This window comes from Thalassophryne amazonica, chromosome 23 (assembly GCF_902500255.1).
Source record: "Thalassophryne amazonica chromosome 23, fThaAma1.1, whole genome shotgun sequence".
In the NCBI taxonomy this organism is placed as follows: domain Eukaryota; kingdom Metazoa; phylum Chordata; class Actinopteri; order Batrachoidiformes; family Batrachoididae; genus Thalassophryne; species Thalassophryne amazonica.
Genome location: NC_047125.1, coordinates 25,712,972 through 25,738,210, shown reverse-complemented (window position 1 = coordinate 25,738,210; position 25,239 = coordinate 25,712,972). Strand labels below are relative to the sequence as shown.

Sequence of the window (25,239 nt, the reverse complement as noted above, 5' to 3'; positions counted from 1 at the left end):
CTGTTGATGTTTGTTATTCACTTTTAATGTTAAATTGTTGAGAACATTTGTGAAGTTAATAAACAATATATTGTTCATAGAAAAATCCAGTATCTGCCTAAATTATGTCATTGTTTAGTTATTGATGATTATGTTTTTAAATTTTTATTCTTTTGTTATTTAATTGTTGATTTGGAAGTGCAAACTTTTTATATTGATGTTTGTTATTAACTTTTAATGTTTAATTGTTGAGAACATTTGTGAAGTTAATAAACAGTATATTGTTCATAGACAAATCCAGTATTTACCTAAATTATGTCATTGTTTAGTTATTGATGATTATGTCTTTCAATTTTTATTCTTTTGTTATTTAATTGTTGATTTGGAATTGCAAACTATTTTTGTTGATGTTTATCTGTTACTAACTTTTAATGTTTAATTGTTGAGAACATTTGTGAAGTTATTTTTAACAGATAAATGGTATATTGTTCATAGACAAATACAGTATGTACCTAAATTAGGTCATTGTTTACTAATTGATGCTTATGTCTTTGAATTTTTATTCTTTTGTTGTTTAATTAAGTGGTTAGTGTGCTTGGTTTCAGTGTGGAATGCTCCTGGTTCAAACCCCACCCTTGCAACATTTCTCCATGTAAAATGTCTGCCAAAATAAACATGCAGGTCCACCTTGGATATGCTGTGGCAGCCGAGTTAACCGTTTTGTTCATAAGCATTTATTTGTACTGTAAGTTTAATTGATAATACATATTTGTTCAAAACATCATTGTTAAATGTTGGCCAGGTCTTCCTTAAAAAGAAAACCTGCAGTCTCAGTTGGATTCTTTTTTTATTACTTCGCTAAATAAGTTCAAATAACATTTAAAAATAAGACATGTCCATAAAGATACAAGTGTTCTGGTAACATGTTTTTCTGATTGGATTTTGTTCATTGCACTTCCCAAGATTTCTAACAGTTGCAGTTTGTAAATTTGACTTTTTTTTTTAACAGTCACTTAGAGAATTATATACTTGAAAATTATTATTAGTTATTAAAGTAAAACCAGTGTTGCTCAGTTGTGCCATGGCAAAGGTGACTGTAACTGTTGCTCAGATTTTAATCTGTTATGCGTTACTGTGGTATGGCAACCTCTTAACAACACAATTCACAAATTACCAATATGGTAGAGTGGTGGAACTCGACCGAAACCAGCAGCAAAAGGACCAATTGAATGCTAAAGTTAAAATACACTTTATTGATCCCAAAATGGGGAAACATCACTTGTTACAGCAGCACAAAGTAATACAGAAAAACAGAAAGAAATACTTACATTAAAGAAAGGTGACTAAATACATAAAGTGCCATGTTTACTGGGAAATGCTAAAATGCTGGTGTGAAACAGATTTCACAAAAATAGAGTATAAATGAGTATAAGTATGTATATATAAAGTAAAATTATTGCATATTATTGTTTAACTTGACCCTTCAGTTTTAATTTTAGTGCTGCAGATGAGGTTAGTTCCTCGACTCTCCACAAACTCACAACACACACAACCTGAGCCCCCCTATGGTGGCAAACCTCCACCTATCCTCTCTGAAACTAGCATAGCAAAGTGGCTAACGCTCCCCACAGGCAACACCTCAAACGCAGGAATCAGCACCCCTCCTCCTCCTCCTCATCTTCTTTCAAGGAGCGAGGGATCTCTGCTTATCTCGGCGGGGCTGTCGTGCCAGCCGAGCAGTTTTTATCTCCGTCTCATTGTTCGAGTCTTCCAAGAGCCAAAGGTTCGCTGAGCTAATCAGCCCCTCGCTGTCACGCGCGGGCATATTCCAATGTAGCAAAAACGACAGTCAGCATAACAGTAGCACCAACAAACGACAATCAAAGGAAAGTGTTAGAAAAGTAGAAAAAAAAAAAAAACCCAAAAACAAAAAGTGGCTGAGGCATCTTCAATGTGCACCCATCAGTTAATAAGCAAAACAGATTTTTTGCAAACAAGTCAATCAGCTTGTCACTCTGCCTTTGCCCATGTTTTAATTAAGCCTTTGAGCGCTGCTGAATGCTAATTGGACCAAACCTCTCTTAGCAACTGACAACATAATTGTTAAACGCTGCTAACAAAATCTTGCAGGATTAAAATTTTGCTGTATTAAATTAGTGACAAAGACACTGTCCTGCAGTTACTTTGCAAACAATATCTCGAGACAAAGTGTTTTCCCCTTTTTATCATTTTATTTTAGCATCTTAACCATTGATATGTTTGTCCTCCGCTATAATTATTTAATGCTGCTTTTGCTTGTCATGGAAATTTGGAGAAACAAATACTTCATAATGAAGCTGATATTTACCCATATCCAATTTTAAAGCATGTAAACTTTAGAAAATTTTCTGTCTTGACAGTAAATCAAAATTTATCTGAAGAAATATGGCAACCCAGTTTGCAGAATACAACTTTCCTTTGCTTACATAATTTGTAATAGCAAAAGATCAAAGATTTAAGGGTTTCAAAAAGTAGCCATGTCATTTAAAATAAAATAGTATGATTGAAATTTTTGTGAGTAAACTAATTTTATTCAACCACAAATTAGGACATTGTGTGAAAATAATTGACGAATAATGACCAGAAATGACCATTTAAACTAAGCTGTATTTTTTATTGTCTGATATTAAATTTGATTTTTTTTTTTTTTTTTTTTTTTACAAGTTTGCAAAATTATATACAAAACTTTTTGTGTATGATTATTTAATAGGCTAATGCTTTTTTCATTATTATTACAGCACAAATGACCATTAAAACAAAATTGTATTTTTTTAAAATAAATGTTCCTTATACAAAACAGCTTTTAATTGTATTTAAAAGTGGACTATACTTTCTTCATTTGTTAATGTGTTGTTTTTATTTATTTACTTTTTTATTACTATTTTAAAGAAGCCACACTGATGTTTTATACTTTGCATTTAACAATTTAAAATATATTTTTTTAAACATTGCTGATTCAGTAATTCTGTTTTACAGCATCAGCAACATGTCTTTAATCATTGATTTATGCATTTCCCTCAATCAGCCAGACTAGTTTGTAAGTTACAGCAGGGTTTGGTGTTCAAAGTAGAAGAACCAAGTTGCTTTTCCAAATAACAGACCATGAACCTGGGGCAGCATCCGTTCGACTACATCAGCAGATGAATCACTTCACACCTATTTCCATAATTTCCTCCCTGTCCTCCACTCTGTGGGTGACCACATGGCAGCTTTCTCTGAACAGCACGCCTTTGAGCCACCTCAGGAGCTGAGAAGCCACTCTCAATCTGTGAGTTGTAGATTCTGAGGTGTTACTACGACAAACAAAAAAAAGTGACAGTAACACATACGTAAGAGGAAAGCAGATGGTGGATGATGACTACCGTGCAGTGCGCATCCTGCTGAAATGAAGGAATGAGATTAAATTTTGTCATTTTGATATTGTCAGCTGTTGATATTCATAGATAAGGGCCCAGTCACACTACGAGGTAAAGTGGACAACGCTGGCAGATGTAGCAGATTCTCAAAAATCTCCTTCCAGGGGTCCACATTTCCTGTCTTCACACAGGTAGACTTAGCTCAGAGGCGAGCAACGTTGTACTAGTGGAGCTCGATGTTTGCCAATGATCTACTGACTTACTATAGGACATAGTTTATCTGCGTTTATAGAGCAGACGCATTAGTAGCGCATTCCAGAGCTCATCATTGACTCAAAGATTAAGAAGTCATGGGACGCAAGCTATATAAACTGAACATAACTCTGCAGTTGGGTCATTTGCGAGTGGTGCATCGTTGAGACTCGTCCGACCTATTCCTTCATGCCTAAGTGGTCCAGAGATGGCGCATCCAATCAAACCTCAGACGTTGGCCAGCAGAGGTGAACGGAGCAGTAACGGCATACTAGCAGAGGTCCACTCTTACTGCTGCTTTGGCATGAATGTCACAAGTTTTAAACATGTTGAAAATTTTCCCAGGATCACAGTGAATGTTAGCGACGCCCGACTTATGTTGACTTAGCTCCTGATGAGTCTAGCGTATTTCGACGTAGCTTGACGTTAACAATTCTTGCTTCACTGGCAACCGTGGGTTAATCATCAGAGAGTGAATGCACCCTAATGGTGTCGTCCCTTCTAATTTTACATGAAATTGACAAAATTTGCATAATTTTGTTATTGCAAAGTTTCTTTATTTCTGTGGTAGACTGCAAAATTACAGGTAATTTTATTACTAGTTGAGTACTGTAACTTAAATTGGTTTTAACAACTGACAGGGCGGAGCTGTGAACGTCGACTTATCTGTTCAGTTGATATTCAGTCATATTTTCTTGTAAAATAGGTCCAGATTTTATCCCAAGTTCTTCACAACAGGATGTCTAGTAGCTTACGTTTAATACCTGTGTCCGCTGCCTTGCATCTGCTTGAATGTTTTGTTGTTTCTTCACACTTTTATTCGTAATTGTAGGTCTAACTCACTTCTTCAGCTCCATGATGCTAACGTTGACCAAGGTGGCTGTCCAAGGACTGGAAAAAGCCCAATGTAACCTATGATGTCACAGAAAGCATAAATGCACCTTGTTGCTGATTTTTCCACCCATGTGGGTCAAAATTGCAATTGTTCACATGCAAGGTGAAGTTTAAGCATGTGATTGATATAAGATGGTGAATCTTTTATCTGAATACTAAGAAACACAATCATAGCATTGCAGCCGAATGTCCCATTTAAGATGTAATTAGTGAAAATTTCCAAAAAATTCCTGTATATTCGTATCGTCAAGTGTGTTGGTAGAATGGTCTGTATGAATGGTTGGTAGAGTCTGGTCTGCTTGAGGTTTCTTCCTCATATCATCAGAAGGAGTTTTTTCTTACCACTGTCGCCTGTGTGCTTGCTGTAGGGGTTGGTAAGGTTAGACCTTACTTGTGTGAAGCACCTTGAGGCAACGTTGTTGTGATTTGTTGCACTATATAAATGAAATTAATGAATGAAAAAAAAATCAAAAGGGACTACACTTTAAAAGGACTAAAAGACTTGTAATTCAAGACACAATGTTTATATATATATATGATAAATGCTCTGATAAAATGCTTCTGATAAAACTGCAAAGGCGAGATCTTTATGTATGCAAAAAAGCAACCGTCTTTGCAGCTTCAATGACAAATTAAGTCTGCAGCCGAGTCGAGTGCCCCATTTATGCTAATTGAGAGCACTTAAACAGCAGTAAATGAGTACTTCATTGGAAGAAAGATTAACTTAATGATGGTTTCCCAACTCACACAAAGAAAAGAAAAATTAACTTACAAATGCTAAATGATTGATTAATGGATTCAGATATTTTGTCCTTCACACTTTCTAAAGAGTAAAACCTCTCTTGCGCCACTTGACCAACAATTTTTACCATCACTCGAACTACAACAAAATTCCTTCCAAGGTTGCCACCAAGTGGTATCTTGAGTGCGAGCACCCATTCCACGCATTCATTCAGTTGCAAACAAATCGCAGTGAAAACAATTTTACGACAGATAAGGTTTTGCTTACGGTCGTTGCAAAATGAGCCTCCATAGGACGTCATGGTGCAGTCGCAGGTGAAGCCCTCCCATTGCTGGAGACACACCCCCTGATGGTAGCAGGACTCCTCCGTACAGGTGGTACTTGGTCCTATGGACATATCCAAAGAAAGTGTCAAAAGTCGATCCCCATTGCGAGTGACGATAAATAAACTAGACTAGGGAGCTTTCAAAGCTCTGAAATATATGAAAGATTTAAAAGCTTATGTGAATGTGATTGGGCATTGGCTTTAAATCTTCATAGCAGGTAGTTGTCATTTGTTTGACAGAGAGTAAAGCCCCGGTCACAACCCACTGTGCGTTTTTTTTGCTGTACGTTTTCTGCGGATGCCACGGCCACTACGTTTTTGTGAAAACGTACGGAGGCAGTAGCAAGAGGAGGGAGGGAGTACTTCAACGCACGTCTCTAGGAGTGTAACGATAAAGAGAGTTGACAATAAAGCAGTGTGTGTGTGTGTGTGGGGTCGCTTTTCTTTTTTAGGAGCGGGACCGGAGCGGCAGGTGTTTTTCGGCATCGGCGATGCATGAGCATGTCCAGCCTGCAGCGGTCAGTTGTACGAGTGTTTACTTGCTTCGAAAAGTTACAGCTAGTTAACAGACTGAAGCTGTGGAGTGTGTGTTGCTGACGTTTGGAAATAAAGTCCAAGTTCAAGTGAGAAGCTGCATTGTGCATGCAAGTCTGTCGGCCTCCATAGTATGTGGTGAGTGCCGTAATCCGTACTGCCTACGTACGGATTTGGTTAATTCAATAGTAATTGAATGAAAATGTGCTGCTTTGAATCCGTACTGAGGCGGTACTCACAACGTGCGTCATCTGTACTGCTGGTGAATTCACAGCCTGACCGCAGCGAAAGTTCTGCATGCACTAAAACCTCTACAGCGTGTCTGCGTGTGTCTGCGTGCTCCTAAATTCGTACTGAGGCAGTACTTACGAAGTACGGATCTTCAAATTTAGCCCATGTTTTTGCAAGTAGACTGCACGCACGTGCAAGTACGGTGGGTTGTGACCACGGCTTTATCGATAAAAAAAATAAAAATCTTGGCTTTTGTCAAGTTGTTGGAGTTGTATTTTCTTACTGGAAAGGCATTCCAAATACATAATAATCTCAAAAGTCAATGCCAAAGTAAAGGCCATCTGGAACCTGGCATGTTTTAAAAACTGGCTAGCTTAAGTAAGTCTCCAAGTGAAAATGTACTTTTTGCCCTTAATGACCCTGTGTAGCAATTAATACTCAAATTAGGTCAATGTTGCTATGGTGTCTAATCTCCCCACTCAGGCGCCCCATGTCCCAAGTATGGTTAGTTTGCAATCAAGGTCTTTGGAGACACAGTGGCAAACGTTTAGATGGATGTGTGTGACTAGCAAATTCAAAAGTCCAAGATCCCTAGTGGGGGCATCTTGAAATTAGTTGTAGGTTGTGTCAAAATTTTGTGTGCCAAGCTCAAGCACAACAGCCTCTACTAAAGGCACCTTGACACTTGTACGAATTCGATCCCTGCACTGGCGTGCAATCTGGCGTGCCAATGAGTAAACACGCCGTAAACTGTGCGCGGTTGTGTGCCACTGTGCAAGGAAAATTTTGAAGTGTTCAAACCTTCTAGGACGCATTAATTTCATGAACTAGTCGTGAACATTGCACTGTTTGAAAACACTGCGTGTCAATGTGTTTCATTGCGCGCAGGACATCGGAACGATTATGACGAGATGTTACATCTATAATAAACATAATATTACAGATACATGATCTAACTCATGAGAAGGACAGAAAATGTAACTTTTACCGATCCATTAGTATATATATTATAAATATTTACGTTTGAGACAAGATTCCAAATGCGTTATCCACCGCGTGACGCGCATAAGACAGCCTGCAGCTGTGTATAATTTCTTTGATTCTGGGAGTGATGAGAGAATGGTTTCATTAGCCATGTTTTGAGAGCAAATGCATCATCTGCTATAAAATGATTATTTCATATAACGTGGTGTCCAGCGGGACAAAGCAGGATGCATTGCCATGATGAATTGCGCAGCAGTGCGGGGATCAAATTTGTATCAAGGTGCCTTAACCTAAATAGGTTGCACTCCTCCCCCCATTCACTGACGCTGCACTAATGATTATGCAAATTAGGCCATTGTTGCTATGGTGATAACTTTCCCCAATAGTGTTAACGATGTGCCAAGTTTGATTTGCTTGGAATCAGGGGCCTTGGAGATGTGTAGATGAATGTTTGGACAGAAAAGTCAAAAGTCATAGGGAAGGTGAAGGTGATATGTAGCGGGTTCATGTGGGAAGTAGCTGAATTAGTTCTAGGTGCAAAATATGTTTTCTACTCACTGAACTAGTTATGTCAATCAGGTGATCCTCTCGACCACTGCGGCTACCCATGTATAAAATCTGGTTATTTTGACCGCAAGGGCCTTGGAGATATTGCGGCCTATGTTCAGAGTGGGCAGATTGCCCTCTCAACCATTTCCCACACTGATAATTCCTTTATCATGGCCTTGAGAGATATAGTTTCCCTCCCTCAAGACCTATTCCCTGATCACGAACTGCACATCGTGCTGAGAGTGACTCTTTAAATGGGTACTTCGGACTCGTGTCCCATCCAGGAGGAAGCCGTAGAGTTCCGTCCTCTACACCCGACAGACCTGGAGATAACCACCTTCTCTTACACCTCAAGAACACCAGCGTGACATGTTCGAGTACCTTAAACTGACCTACAAAGTGAAACCAACAGCAGCCACTCAGTCACACACTGCAAGTGGTTTGCTTAATATTACCTAGAAATGTATTCAGATTAAATCCGACATTAATTCAAGGTTGAAAGCCGGGGCAATTGTCAGACGAGGGCCACATTTGAATTGGAAAATAGCGGAAGAGAGGCTCTCTCTCGCGCGCGCGCGCCTGTTGTTCCCTCCCAACTGTTACGGATGACTGAAGGCTTTTAAAATGCCAATTACAAAATTCACCAGCATAATTTCTCCATGGAATTCCATCACCTGATTCAGATTCCCAGTACGATAGGCACAATAATAGCGTTTACATATTTGGGCTTGAACCGATAAGTCAAAATGACCAAACACGCTCAAGCTAGATACTCTACATACAGCCGAAAATAAGGACTCCAGGGAAGGAAAAGATCATAACTACATTTCTTTGGAATACAACCAGATTTTGAATGCATCTTCCTCAAATTGGTTGGAAAAGTTGAATGACGGATACGAGATGAGGATGCAGATAAAGTGTTGTGCCCAAAATAAGTATGCGGTGGCTGTCAGGTTGGTGGTTGCACGAATTCACATTAAATCCTCAATTAAATTTTCACATTTCCACATAATCACGGTCCGGTGCCAGACTAATTTGTTTCCACATAGATAAACAGACGTCACGTTGCACTATTTACAAATCAGCCAATTAAATATATCCCTCCAGAAAAAAAGACAAAAATACATGAATAAATCAAGAATATATAAGATTTTCTCCTTCAAAATGCTCACTTATTCAGTCACTCCCATGTATTAGCCTGTCCTACCCAATCACACCAATTGCATCAGTAATTACTCGCTTATAAGAGGTTCCCCCGAGGAGCTCATTAGGCATATTATCATAATTAATAATTAAGTCAACGTGATCACTTCTTTACTTTTCCTTCAAGTATCATCAGAACGTCTTCAGTGCCTCAGGTTTCCATCTGCTGCACTGGCTAGAAATATCCAAGAACAAGGGTGGCTACAGCCAAAATCTATGATCGAGCCCAAAGAAAACAAACACGAAGGTCATTTGCCAACGTGGCAGGATAACGTCAAGATAAACAACATTTCCACAGCAATAAATCTTGTCAGGTTATACTCTAAGAACCTGATTTACTGAGGGTCGCACATATGCACAAAACAGATATATTGTCCATTAAATAGGCTTGACTTTGAGAGAGAGACCAGGATTCCAGTCCCACTCAAGCTATTCATTCGTGTCCTTGTACGAGACAACCCACATTTTCTCGGTCTACCAGCCTCGGCTGGAGAAGTCACGGAAACTTTCTTCTTAGGTATAATTCATTCTCATTAATATAGCATACGTCAGAGTCAGATGGAGCACAGAGCAGCAGGAGTAGCGGCATTGGGATAAAGAAAAGAAACTACAAAGAATCGATGCACAGATCCAGATAAGTTGCGGACTTTAAGATGAAAGCCGCCCGGCCCTGGCTGCTTTTTATTTTATTGCTTCCTTTATCAAGTGTCACTTTAGTTATCTTCTTTGAAACAGCGGCTAACTATTAACGCCGAGATCTTTGAGTTGGTTGAAACAAATGCATTGCAGAACACCAAGAAGCCCAGACTCCAGCTACAACCAGCCACCACCGGACCCAGGTTCTAGCTACCACCAGGTCCACCAGAACTTGCTAGTTGTCTTGCCGTCGGAGCCTGCTGATTGTTGGTGAGCTTGTGTCAGTTATGGCGATTGGATGTTTTTCATTCCTGGTTCTTATAATTGTGTTCAATTTTAGAAGTGTTTGCTCATTCAGAAACTTCAAAGGTGTTTTGGGAGATAAGTACCTCAACATGGAACCATTGAATATTGAACTGATCGATCAATTCTGTGAAGGAACTCAGTTTTCGTGGTTTAAACGATGGGTGCCAAGTTGTCTTGTTGTTACGGGGCGGTTTGGCCTATTGGGGTCAGTGATCATTATTGTGTACGATGTACAAGAAAGGTACATAAAAATGTTGATCAACATGCTGCTAAATGTGTTACGTTGTGAGTTGGTTATTATGAGGACATTCTGCATCAAGTCCAGATCAAATCCATGGATTGGTGGCGAGATCGTCCACCTTATGAATGAAAAACGCCAAATCTAACTTTAGGAAATCCAAAGATCCTGAGTGGTATAGTAAAATTATATATTATAGAAATCAAGTGCAATACAAATCGGCAAAGGCTAAATTAGAATATTATGCAAGCAAGGTGGAAGAATGTAAATCACAGCCAGGCAAACTGTGGAACCTACTCGGTACGTTAGGTACAGGTAAATAGTTTGACAAAACCTCAAAACAGTCAGGTTATTAATGGATTCATTAATTTTAATAAGTCCGAGGCTGCTGACCATTTTAACAAATATTACAGCTTCAACTTAGTTCGTAAGTTACCATCAAGTCAAGCCAGGTTTGGAAAGAGCCACACAGAAATGTTTTGTCATGGGAAAAAAAAGTGTATTCTAATCCAATTACATTTTTTCCGTGAATCTGATTGGTTAATCATGTGACATAATCAGGCGGATAATATCTGTGGAATGGAACAAAAATATTGGACCGGTGGCCAAAGATGTATTACTCCGCGTCCTGACTGGCATTCTGACGCGATGCCAGTACTGTTGAATGTGATTCCTGTCCTCCCCGCGCAACAGTGCATGCGCGCGCAACTGCATGTGCGCAGTGTTGTCGGGACTCGGAACCTTCAAGACTCAATTTGTCAGAAGACTGCCTGCTCACTCTGTTAGCTGATAGCGCTGTTAGCTCAGAGTGAGAGAAAGTCGCATGCCACCGCCAATTGGGTGAATTGAAGCTCCCGTACGAAGTACTGATGTGGATTCTGATACAGAATTACTGTTTCATGTTTGTTGGATTTTCACATTTGATGGATTACTCCGCGCCCTGACCACTGTTGGAGAGGCGGCTCACTCCTTCATGGTAAGCCTCGCCGACCGAATTACCTACAGAAAAATAAACCATGCAAACGATGGAATTGGATAGAATAGAATGGGAACAACCCAACTTGTGTCTGATGATGTGTCGGACATTCCTGCTGTTATATACGGTCGAAAATATCCGTTTTATCGGCTCCGCTAACGCGTTGCTGATAAAACTCCGACACGTCATCAGACACAACAGGGTTATTCTCTAAATATCTGGTTGGATAAAATTCTTTCTAAATTTGTACGTCATGGAGCCAAGTATATGTCAAGCCCTTTAGCGCACATAATTAAACTCTCAGTAACTAAAGGCATTGTTCCAAAAGACCTGAAATACGCTCAAATAAGTTTTATTTCTTGTCTGTTTTATTATTTAACCTCTGTTTTTAATTAAGTATTTGAATTTTTTAATTTTTATTTATTTTATTGAACTGTTCTTTGTGAGGTGCCTTGAGACAGCTTTTGTTGTGATTTGGCGCTTTATAAGATGATTAAATTGAATTGAAATTGACATAGCAAATAGTACAAAGTACAGTCGAGACCCATTGCATATGTAAAGTGATTTAAAACAGCATGTGATTTGGCTATGGATCAGTATCAAGAATCTGTGGAAGTGATTAATGTAATGTCATATTGTGGTGCGCGGGTCAGAATGCTGCTACAGTTTTATCCATCAAAACAAAATTATATTTTGTTATATTATATTAGTCTCACTTTAGCTTATTGACCATGTGAAATCAAATTTTAAAGTGTTGCTGTTAACCTAATATTTTAAATGGCCTAGCACCGTCCAATTTGGTAGACCTTTTAAAACCCTATGTGCCATCCAGCACTCTGCATCCCCAGAATTTGTAATATTTTCAACATTAAATATGCCAAATAATTACTTAATACTGGAACACTAATGTTGGAGAGATTATGCTCAAATAATTCCTATAGATAAAAAGAACTCCGACACAGATTCCGGAAACTACAAACCCGTCTCCGTATTGGATAAAGGTTGTTTATGAAGAAGTTGGTTGCTATTTGAGGGACAATAAACACGTGTATGAGTTTCTATCGGGTTTTTGCTCATCATACTTCACTGATGCCGGCTTAATCCACTTATTGGACTACAACAAAGTAAAACAGAAAGCAGAGACACAAGAGTAGTAAGGTATTGAGTTATGCGTATTCAAACAAATGTGTTATTAGTCAAGGAAGCCAAGATATTTTTAATGGTTGGACAATTTTTTTTTCCTTCCCAAGAGTTCTGGTTGCTTTTTCCTAAAGCTACCAGTTCTATCAAATGAAACTGCAGTACCTACAATACTGCTGTGTACCGATTTATATTTCACCCATGTACTCTTTCTACCCCTGTTCCTTCAGTCTTTATATAGCTCGAGGCAGCGTGTTTTTTTTTTTATTTTTTTATGGGGATCAGTCTCTCTTTCCTTTCTTATTCTGTGTTGTTGTGATGTGCTGAGTCAGTAGAAAGCCAGAAAAACAAGCTCTGTGCCATGGCCTTTGTTTGCTTCCACGTCTACAGAGACCGGACCGGCTGCCACCTCTGATCCCAAACATCCCCAACTGACAAGCAATCAATGACCTTAGAACCACGTCAGTGTGGACTTTAGTTGCCAATGAGCTGTACTCAGAACATGACTGAAATTCATGAAAGTCAACTTCAGCAGTGTTGCGATGGCTCGATTAGCTCAGGAATCTAGACACTGAAAGTGAAAGCATAAATTAGCATATATGCCAGCGGTAGCATAGGGCATTGGAATCACTTGTGGGTATGACTTTGTTTAAAATGTCTTTGAATTTGGTCAGCACATTCTCAGTAAAATTCATTGGAACATTTCTTGGTCGATTGTCTCCAGATTGGCAAATCAGTCAAACGTGAAGATCAACTTCACCAAAAAATATACTCAGAAAAATGCATTTTCCAGGATATCTCTGCAACCAATAGAGCTACACAACTAGATGCCTTTGGCACTAGTCCTGAAATTACATTGTGTCATTCATATGGTTATGAAGGGAGACTCGGAGGAGGACTACTACTTGCATTGTAAAAGAACATCAGCAAGATCCAGCTCACAATGCCCAGTGGATGCCCACATTTGACCTGGCTGTTACAGACCGATGGCTATTTTTGAGAGGTGGGGATGGACCGGCTGTCTGCCTGGGTGGTTTCCATCCCAGATCCAAGGCAGGTCTTTAGTTTGGTGGATGTGGTGTTGGGTTCTTTGGTACTTCTGGAATGTCAGTAAGCCCCTTCGGCTGCTACATTGTTTTCACTGAGGGTCGCCACAGCAGATCCAACATGGATCTGCATGTTGATTTGGCACATTTTACATTACATGGTGGCAGGGGTGGGGTTTGAACCAGAACCCTTCTGCACTGAAACCACTTGGCCAACATAACCTTGTGTTAAATGAGATTTTGGCAATATAGCACATTTCTCTGAGCATAATCTAGCATGTAAGAGTCTCAGCGTTGAGGACCCCAATTGCTGGAAAAGGCAAAGGGGGCGTCTTACTTTCAAGTGTTTGGGATGGTCCAGTTGTCTGCCTGGGTGGTTCCCAGTAGAAACTTCCCCAGCCAAGGACAGTACCCATTTACACCTGTGTGGACGGTGTAAAATTCAGAAGAATGGTCTGCACCAAAGGGGTAGCGTGACCAGAACTCAAAGATAGTTTTATGTATTGGTTGTCCCAGATCTTTAACCCATGGTTTTACTTGCTTATCTTAATTGTCAAACACATTTTCCAGGATATCTCTGCAACCATTCAAGCTCGAGAGGCCACGCAATGCTTATGTCCATCAGGTAATTATTTGACAATACCTAATATAAGTATTGCCATGTTAACGTCAGTAAAACTATAGAAAATTTGAAGATTATGTGCAAGTAAGTGTAAATTCTGCATCACCCCATCGATGCCGTTCATTTTACTTGACGTCTTGGTGACAAGATACGATTCCTGCGATTGACCTCTCAGTCTAAAAAATTAGGTAAACAATGAGGTTTTCTTGTATATCAGGACAAGAATGATTTTTTTTTTTTCTCTCAAACAACCAGGGGTATAGATGTGTCATTACTGGTGAAAATGGTCCTCTGGTTGAAAACTGGTCAATTACAACTGTTGGTGCCCCAGTCCGTCCCATCGTTAATTCATGTTAGCATGACACCTGAAGGACCCACTGTGATAGCTTAATGTAGTTTTGCCTGTGTTTGTAGTATATAACTGTTGGCAGGTAATACGGCTAACTGAAGTCACAGCATTGGGCATCGAGAGTGAGGGGAACACTGGATCAGTGCCGCGTGTAGTCGACCAGCACGGCCATTGGGGAAATCAAGCCCATTCTCTCCAATGCTGAGTGCTTCATTGAGATGTGACGGTGGAGGGACTGGGGGATAGGGAAATGCTATAAACAAAATCCACTCTTATCTTGAGGATTAACTACCCATCACTGAAGCTTACCTGAGACTGGCAAACCGTGCACAGTCAGTCAAAACCAGAACAAATGAAAGATTGATGGTGAAAGCCCATACATTTTAGGTGTCATTTGCATTTGCAACTGTTGAAATAATATCAAAGGAAGGAGAACCACCAGTTCCTGTGAAAGGAGTCCAGTTTGAGGTGTACACAATCCCTTTACTGGGATTTGGCCACACCTACTGTTGTGGATGTACAGCATATAAAGGTCCCTGTCTCTCAGAGCAGATTTTAAGGTTTTATTATTGATTTATAAGGTTGTTCATGGACTGGCGCCGTCTTATCTGGACGATCCGATGAAACCCTACGTGCTATATATATATATATATATATATATATATGCATATGTAAAGTGATTGAAAACAGCATGTTGTGATTTGGCTATGGATCAGTGTCAAGAAGCTGTAGAAGTGATTAATGTAATGTCATACTGTGGTGCGCAGGTCAGAATGATGCTACAGTTTTAACCAGGAAAACAAAATTTTAATTTATTGCCCAAATATTAGTCTCACTTTGGCTTGTGGTCCACGTGAAATCAAATTTTAAAGTTTTGCTGTTAACCTAATATTTTAAATGGTCTAGCACCGTCCAATTTGGTTGACCTTTTAAAACCCTATGTGCCATCCAGCGCTCTACATCCCCAGAATTTAAGTTTACGTTTGCAAGTAATATTTTCAACTTTCAATATGCCAAATAACTACTTAATACTGGAACAATAATGTTGGGAGATTACCACCTATGCCATGGGTGGTGACTTGACAGACTTAGTGTTCTAGGGTTAAAATAGGTTACCGTCAAATCAAATTTACCACATTTCCGTGTGTAACTCACCATCGCAGCCTCGTTCCACCTGACCCACCCGGTGGAGGGCATCCGCAATCAGGTCGGGTAGTCTCCCATTCAGGTCAACAGAAGCTAGACAGCCCTGGTACCCATCCCGGGACGCAATCAGCTTGGGCAGATTGCTGTACATGTTCTTTGTCACGCCACCGATGTACAGCTCCCCTGGAGGAACACACAGAGTACAACTCATGCAATGGTGAAATATCAAAGGCAGATGACAGAAACTGACAAACAACCTTGTTTCAAGCTACATGCAACTTCAAATACACCTGCTCCTAATTTCCATCACCCATCAAACGAGTCGAACCAATGGCTAGGTTTTTGGGCAACCCGCTTGACCAGTCAAAGACTCACATTTTGACAAGATGCCAACGTCAATCAGCAGATGTTCCACCACCTATGTACACTGCTGTATAATTTTGACCATCAGGAGCCTAGATGTGACTACGACACAAAACAAAACAAACAAAAAAACAAACAAACAAAATGAAATTCCTCAATCAATTGATCGCAAATTTACACAAAAATCTAGTCTCCTTCTTGCACATTCATTCAATATTTGAGAACTTCTCTGAAGAAAAATGTTTAATGCAAATTTTTTAAAACCCTTGAATTAAAAAGATATAAAAGCCCACACTACCATATTTTGATGGTCTCATAACAAGTGTATAGATGGAAAATTATTCCACTATATGATAAGCCAAGTGTAGATGTATACACATCATAATCTAGTAGTGTCTTTCAGTATTAATACTCTGAGACACACTGAACCTCAAGGTCAGTTATATGTGGACTTTGTGTAATGGAATGAATCAATGATGTTTGCCAACTTCTCTCTAGAATTAATGAGTACTTGACACTTCATATTTCCCAACCGCGGCTCCTGGGCATTTGAATCAATATGACGAATTCATTAGCCGTCCAGCTGACTGATGTCCTGAAATCGCAGCCATATAAACCATTTAGCAAATATGAAATTATCGGAACGGAATTAAACTCCGAAGAGCAAACGGTACACTTCAAGCAGAAGTTGAGAGCCGGTTGGCGAGTCCTTTAGAGCCGACCGCAAACTGGGAAAAGACGAAGGGTGTGTGTGTGTGTGTGTGTGTGTGTGTATGTGTGTGGGGGGGCACCCATCATGTGTGTTAAACATGAGTCAAGCTTTTTCAAAGCTTTTTCAAAGCAGAAGTGAAGAAAGTATGACTCACAAATAAAGAGCTACCCACACAGAAAACTGGAAACCTTTTGTTAACAGACAGGGGATGAGTCATTTCAATTCAATTAACAATGTCAAACTTTTCACTTTGTGTGCATTTAGAGTTCACAAGCGGCTGTTTCTGGAGTTGAGTCTGTCCAGCTTACCTGGGTTCGATTCCCAGGAATTTGGTCAGCTCATGTACGTGTGACACATCAGGGCCCCCTAAGGTCTCTGAACTGTGACACCGGTGATTGACCTTTGGCAAATTTGACTTTGAGCCATTTTCAAACCCACCTGACTTTGGTGAACATCAAAGTGGAAAAACATCAAGGTTGACTTTTGACCCCAATGACCCTGACCGTTGCTAAATACGTTCTTGCTTGTGCAGTTCCATACGATTGCTTGAAATTGAAATGGAACAACTTCAAGGTTGAATTTTGACCTGAATGACTGACCCCCAATGATTGACTTTTGGTCAATTTCCTGACAGCTGTGCAATTCCAGGACCCACCTCCATATATGAGCCAAGTGTGGGACAAAAAGTGAAAAACTTAAATTTTGATCTTCGACCCCAATCACCAAGGCCCAAAGTCATTGACTTTTAGTAAATTTCACTTTGCCTGGGCAATTCTAGTTGGGTGGAAATCCAAAATGAGATGAGTAGGAGCCCAAAAAGGCAACCATTGCTGAGATTATAGAACGATATTAAGCAGAGTTCAGGATTTATGGAACAAAACTCTGTCCAGCGTGTTTTGGGCCATTGGCAGATTTTGGATCAGGATATGATCAGTTGAGTAACGACTCTCCTCCCATACAAATCGTGGCTCAGTGTGACACGACCGTCCCAGCAGTGATGAATGCCTGAACTGCAAAAAGGGCTCACAGCGATCTGCAAGATGGGACCAATTACAGTCACCGAGGCATTGCCTGAGACCGGCACCCGCATATCTCCATGGTTACCTCAAAGACCTATCAGGGGTCGAAGCGGTGAGGTGCTGATATAAGGCACGCAGCCACTGCGAGAGCCTCTGACAGCACAATCAGGAGGAACATACTCACTTAACATCTACACTGGGAAGTCAGAGGGTTTGTGACCCTGTGCGTTGGCAAAGTGGCCAGCAGGCTATAGTAGTCGGTAGTTTGGTCAAAGGACAAGGTCAAGGAAAACATGGCCAAAACACACCTTTTTTTTTTGGTATACCTCAATAACCAAGCAGCCTAGATGACTCAAACCTGGTGAGAATATTTCTTATATAGAAATGTTTTCAGTCCGATGTCCACCAAACCTGGCACAGATATAACTGCCAAGGATAGATCAAATTTAGCAAAGGTCAGTCATGGAAGTCAAGGTCCAATTTAAGGTCTTTCTGCCCCACTGTGTACAACCATGGCACACATATGGACGTGCGTTGTGTAACAGCCCAAGAGAGATCAGTTTTGTTGAAGGTCACTCAACGGGTTCAAGATCACCAGGTTAAAATCTACCAACCTTGACATACACATGGATGCGGGTTCTTGAATTGCCTAGAAAAGTCAAGCTTGTGAATGATTAATAATTGGGGTCAATTTTAATTCAATTTCATTTTATTAATTTCATATAGTGCCAAATCACAACAAAGCTGCCTCAAGGCGCTTCACACAAATAAGGTCTAACCTTACCAACCCCTAGAGCAAGCACACAGGTGACAGTGGTAAGGAAGAAACTCCCTCTGATGATTTGAGGAAGAAACCTCAAGCAGACCAGACTCAGAGGGGTGACCCTCTGCTTAGGCCATTCTAACAGTTACAAGGTTTTCACAAAGTTTTACAAAGCTGAAGAAACAGAAGATCAAAACAAAATCTACTGCATCAGCTTCAGGCATGGCATCTTGTGGTTAGTCCAGCATCCTGTTGTCCCCAGATGTCAACCCCATGCAATGCCCTCCACACCTCAGACAGAGAGGAAAAGAGCTGAATCAGTTGGCCGACAAAAATACAACTAAGGTATAATTCTTTCGCATTCAATCAACAAGAATGCAAAGAAAATACTCAGGTGATCGCCGGCCGCGAGCTCTAAGCTTCACCAACAGACCCAAAATTTAGATAAAGCTGAGGCAGACATCTCTTCCATTAGTAATAAACGAAATTTAAAAGGACAGGAAGCATAGTGCCATGCTATGCCAGTATGCTAACCATACGAGAGAAAGAATAAATGTGTCTCAAGTCTGGACTTGAAAGTCTCCACAGAATCTCAGTTTTATCTCCGTAGGGAGATCATTCCATAAAACAGGTGCACGATAAGAGAAAGCTCTGTGACCCGCAGACTTTATCCACCCTGGGGAAACAAAGTAGTCCTACACCCTGAGAATGCAGAGCTTGGGCCGGTACGTAGGGTTTAATTAGGTCAGCTAAGTAGGGAGGCACTAGTCCGTGAAAAATTTTCTAGGTTAATAACAGAACCTTAAAATCGGATCTCACAGAGACAAAAAGCCAGTGAAGAGACGCTAAAATGTGGTCAAACGTTTTGCTTCCTGTCAAGAGTCTGGCAGCAGCATTTTGAAGTAATTGGAGACCCCTAATGCTAGACTGCGGTAAACCAGAAAATAGAACATTGCAGTAGTCCAATCTGGAAGAAACAAATGCATGAATCAGGGTCTAAGCATCAGAATGGCACAAATCTACGCTATATTTACAGGTGGAAGAAAGCAGTCCTTGTAAAATTTCTAATGTGGAGGTCAAAGGACAACTTGGAATTAAAAATCACCCCAAGGTTCCTCACATTGTCAGTATGATGTATGACAAAGCCATGGTCATTGGGGTTGTAGGTCAAAATTTAAATGTCGTTTCCCCATTGCAATTTGCACCAAACTTGTCAAAGGTCAATCAATGGGGCCAAGGTCATGTCTGCCTGTTGGCCTACTTTTCCCAGGTCGTTTTGCTGACTTGTACGTACTAAACTTGGTATGTCAATGAAGGTTGACTCCAAAATTGCCTTTAAAAAAAAAAATTTAATTTTAGCAAAGGTCAAGCAAATTAATTTTCAATCCAATTTTGTATCAGATGTAGCATTCACCTAGTTTGATTCCAGAATTTTCCTGGCTAGCTGAAGGTCCATCATTTGTGTAAAGTTCAAAGTCACTGGGGGTCAAATATCAGATTGCCATGGCCTTTATGGTCTTCATATCCATGGGCACCATCTCCTAGTTGCAAGGAACATCAGAAATGCTGAATAGAGAATAAAAAAAATCCTATACATTTTTTGGTTGCATGATGTTTAAACCCAGTCACAGTGGTATTGATTGCCAAGAAGTTTATTTTGTCTGAACGCCTCGTCATCTCAAGAGAAGACCAGTCTCACACCTGTAATTGGCTCCCAAGTAAAGCAATGACATTGGCGACATTGTCCAGATCTTACAATATGTTGTTGTAAGATACATATATACTTAATTAGCATGTTTACTCATGAAGAGAAGCCATGAATAACACCTAGCTCCTTCTTGCGAATTCCCTGGTGGGTACAGAGCCGACCATTAACTTTCATTTAATGCTCCATTAAGAATCCAGACCTCCTTCGCAAGGTCTACGTCTGTTTGTTTCTTTACTCTCGCATTGGCTTCAATTGACATAAACAAGGAATAACTGTCGACGAGAGGGACACAAAGCATTTTGATGCTGTGCCAATTAGCGGCTGATTGGTGATGCGTGCGGTAGCCAGGGCTGGAACAATAGCAGGCGGCAGGAAGACGCAGGGAAATGTGTGATTACAAATTACAGGAAAGGCAAGATGACAAGGATGGCACAACAAGACTGCTAGCATAGAATAGATGTTGACACGGCTCATGTGTTAACTGCAGATGCTAAAGTGGAAGATAATTAACATTGTGCGTTCTGTTTGTAATCTGAAAATTTAGGTATGTTTAAGAAAAAGAGACTGAATGCAACTCGAACTATAATTATCCAATACTGTCGTGATGAGGTGCCGTCTCCGTCTCAACGCCGTTGTACCTGCCGTAGCGCCTATGAGAATTCTTGGCTGCTAAAGATGTTAGAAGTGCCTCATCATGTTAACAGAGTGTCAACAAGAACAAATTTTGCTTGAATCTACAAAATGGTCCAGTGTTGCAGCACCTCCCAATATAACATTAATTTGATCAATGGATATGAACTGAAAACTAATCACCATTTGTTGGGTAAATATTTTTTTTTTTCCAAGGCAAGTCCTATAGCTACTTTCCAAGTCAAGGCTGGTGCCCATTTACAGGAAAAAAGATGGACAGCATGACTGGAAATCAAACCCAGGTGTTCAGATTGCCAAACTCCTTCTACTGAGCTACCACCTCTAGAATTATCCAAAAATAGACCCCCTATATAGGCCATGAGGCCCATAGTGGCAGTGATATATTCGCAATCAAAGCATAGCATGAAACCCAAATCAATCCCAGGGCTTCATATTGGTAGACCAACTCTTTATCCCATATTGTTTAAAGTTTTGGTCCTTTTGTTAAAATTTGTATTCACGGCATAAGTCTGAGACATGGTCAAAGAAGGAAGTGGAAGGAAAGAAGACTTTGTTAGGTTGAAAAAATGCAAGAAAAAATATTTTACGCTAGTTCCCATGTAATGAGAATAGAAAAAGAGTTATGATCATCAAACAAGCTTTTTCTTGGCTATGAACTACCTCTCTAGAAACTTATGGTAAGTCATCAAAATTAATTGGCTGTAAATGTTGGCGTGGGTTCAAAAAAATTCAGCGATTTGACCGTGAAAAAAAAAACAAATAGCATGTGTCCAGTTGTGTCAACAAATTACCATATTTACATCAATTAATACATTTACTGATTAATCTACAGTAAACAGGACCATTTCCACATCATGCTTTCTGTTTTGTTGATCACTGTGACTTTATTTCTTATTTTTCCCTGCTGGGTGGCTGCCGTTGTTGTTGGGTAAGCAGGCTGTTCCATTTTCAATAATCATTCGGCCTAGTTTTGAGTTGTTACAGAAGGGGCTATGTAATTGTAAAGGAAAAAAAGAAACATATGCACTTATGACAATGTCCCATTCATCAAGGACAATTATGACTCGACAGGCTGCCAGAACTGAAAAGGACAGTTAATGAGGCCACCGCGATTTATGACTGGCAGTGGACTCACCATTTTTTAACATTAACAAATTATGCTGATGTAAAGCAATCAATATTTGATGTTTTTTATGCCCCCCACCACCTACACCCACACCATCCTTTAATCAATTACCCTGAAAATGTTTGATGCCACATAAGCAGGAAAACTGTCATGATACCAAACAATGGGTAACTTTTAGGACAATCGCGGTTAGCGACATGAATATGGTTTTGCTATATTCTACCTTTTTTTGGGTGTGGGTGCAACATTGTGTAGCCAAATTGGATTCAGATTTTGCTTTGTCTTCTTCCTTTTCTTTAACATTAGTTGCTAGCTTTGGGAAGAAGCGCAATGCACAGCAAACTCCCATCAACACGTTGTTGCCCAAGTGTGTTGCATTCAGTCATTTTTACCCACTATTTTAATAAGTATTGAAGCAGAAGCTGAATTTCCAGGACAGTTTTAGCTTCTGTTGTAATTGTTAAACTCGTGCTACAATTTCCTGTAAATTTTTTGCCTTCCATTATAATACTTATTCCAATAGTGGTCGAGTTTGTCATGCATTTATAACGACTATTGGAAAATTGTTAAAATAGTAGTGTTTTTGTATACAATTTCAGCTTGTGTTACATTAGTTATTTCAAGGGTGGTTGAGTTTGTCATGCATTTATACCCACTACTGGAAAATTGTTAAAATGGTAGTGTTTTTGTATACAATTTCAGCTTGTGTTACATTAGTTATTTCAAGGGTGGTTGAGTTTGTCATGCATTTATACCCACTACTGGAAAATTGTTAAAATAGTAGTGTTTTTGTATACAATTTCAGCTTGTGTTACATTAGTTATTTCAAGGGTGGTTGAGTTTGTCATGCATCCTCAAAGACACATCCCAGCCCAGCAACCACCTGTTTGACCTACTACCCTACAGCCGACGGTATAGGTCAATCAAAAGTAGGACAAACAGACTCAGGGACAGCTTTCTCCCCAGAGCGATCATCACACTGAACAATAACAAATCACTGTAATCCACACCTTTCAAGTTTCTTGTGCAGTATCTGTAAACCATGTGCAATTTTCCCGTGCAACATGATTCCACAGTTTACTTGGTCCACATTTTATTTTACCTTATGTTTATATTAGTTGTACATATACTCTGAATAATTTACCGTTAAATTTCACTATCTTTTATACTGGCTAAAAATTACTCGCACCATAGAAAGCACCTTTTTGGAGTTGCACTCAGATCTCATTGTAATGCAAATTACAGTAACAATAAAGGCGATTCTGATTCTGATTTATATCCACTGTTGGAAAATTGTGGAAATAGTCATGTTTTTCATACAATTTCAGCTTGTGTTACAATAGTTATTACAAGAGTGGTTGAGTCTGTCATGCATTTATACCCACTTTTGGAAAATTGTTAAAATAGTGTTTTCTATACAATTTCAGCTTGTGTTACAATAGTTATTACAAGAGTGGTTGAGTTTGTCATGCATTTATACCCACTATTGGAAAATTGTTAAAATAGTAGTGTTTTTGTATACAATTTCAGCTTATGATACATTAGTTATTTCAAGAGTGGTGGAGTTTGTCATGCATTTATATCCACTATTGGAAAACTGTTAAAATAGTGGTGTTTTTGTATACAATTTCAGCTTGTGATACATTAGTTATTTCAAGAGTGGTGGTTTGTCATGCATTTATATCCACTATTGGAAAATTGTTAAAATAGTAGTGTTTTTGTATACAATTTCAGCTTGTGATACATTAGTTATTTCAAGATTGGTGGTTTGTCATGCATTTATACCCACTATTGGAAAATTGTTAAAATAGTAGTGTTTTTGTATACAATTTCAGCTTATGATACATTAGTTATTTCAAGAGTGGTGGAGTTTGTCATGCATTTATATCCACTATTGGAAAACTGTTAAAATAGTGGTGTTTTTGTATACAATTTCAGCTTGTGATACATTAGTTATTTCAAGAGTGGTGGTTTGTCATGCATTTATATCCACTATTGGAAAATTGTTAAAATAGTAGTGTTTTTGTATACAATTTCAGCTTGTGATACATTAGTTATTTCAAGATTGGTGGTTTGTCATGCATTTATACCCACTATTGGAAAATTGTTAAAATAGTAGTGTTTTTGTATACAATTTCAGCTTATGATACATTAGTTATTTCAAGAGTGGTGGAGTTTGTCATGCATTTATATCCACTATTGGGAAACTGTTAAAATAGTGGTGTTTTTGTATACAATTTCAGCTTGTGATACATTAGTTATTTCAAGAGTGGTGGTTTGTCATGCATTTATATCCACTATTGGAAAATTGTTAAAATAGTGTTTTCTATACAATTTCAGCTTGTGTTACAATAGTTATTACAAGAGTGGTGGAGTTTGTCATGCATTTATAACCCACTATTGTAATAATTTAATAGTAGTGTTTCTTGTACAATTTCATCTTCTATCATATTTTAATAACTGTTAACCCCTTAATATCCTCTCATTTTTCAATACAATTTAGTAGATAAATATGCTCTATAAAATGGTTGAGTTGACCATTAAAGGGTTCAAAAAGTACTTGCATTTCCTGTACATTTTCACTTTCTATTATAATAACTACAGTAGTGGCTGAGTTTTACATGCATTTAAACCCACTATTGCAGTAATAGTGAAAATGGTAGTGTTTTGTGTACAATTTCACCTTTTATTACAATTTTATAACGACTGTTAGAAAATGTTAAAATAGTGGTGTTTTCTATACAATTTCAGCTTGTGTTACAATAGTTATTACAACAGTGGTCAAGTTTGTCTTGCATTTATACCCACTAATGTAATAATTGTTAAAATAGTAGTGTTTCCTGTATAATTTCACCTTTTATTATGATCATTTTATAATAGTGGTTGAGTTTTCCATGCATTTGTAAATACTATTTTAAGACTTATTACATTAGTATTTGAGATTCATGCACAATTTGGCTTTGTATTGTAATAACTATTTCAGCAGTGGCTGAGTATGTTTTGCATTTATCTGCCAGTGGATTTTTGCCTGTTTTTGCAATAATTAGTAGTTAATAACTGCTGTCTGATTATTAACCTAGACAGCGTTATTCCCGTGGTATTCCTTTAAAAAGGAATCTCTTGCATTGCTAACATTTATTTCAAAACTGAATAGCTGTGCATATGCACACACTATGGTAACAGATTTTACAATTGCAGTTGCAATACTGCACCATGAATTGGTAATGATATTTGGAATGTGACACGCAGTTTTAATATACAGCTCATTTTTGTCACTGCAAACGTCCCAAAAATGGTCACAAGGGCAGAAAAACAAAAAAAGACCTTGATATCTGATACATTGTTGGCAT

The 25,239-nt window shown here is 39.0% G+C and overlaps 1 protein-coding gene across 1 annotated transcript in view; it reads right to left on the bottom strand.

Moving 5' to 3' along the window:
• Positions 1-3,279: 3,279 nt before the first annotated feature.
• Positions 3,280-25,239, bottom strand: part of LOC117505418 (neurexin-2-like) — a gene marked incomplete at its 5' end in the record, with an annotated part of 131,807 nt that continues 109,847 nt past the window's right edge. Inside the window, 3 exons of the mRNA XM_034165063.1 lie at positions 3,280-3,311; positions 5,509-5,649; positions 15,557-15,730. Coding sequence (XP_034020954.1) covers positions 3,280-3,311; positions 5,509-5,649; positions 15,557-15,730 — 347 coding nt within the window. The remainder of the gene's footprint in view (positions 3,312-5,508; positions 5,650-15,556; positions 15,731-25,239) is intronic.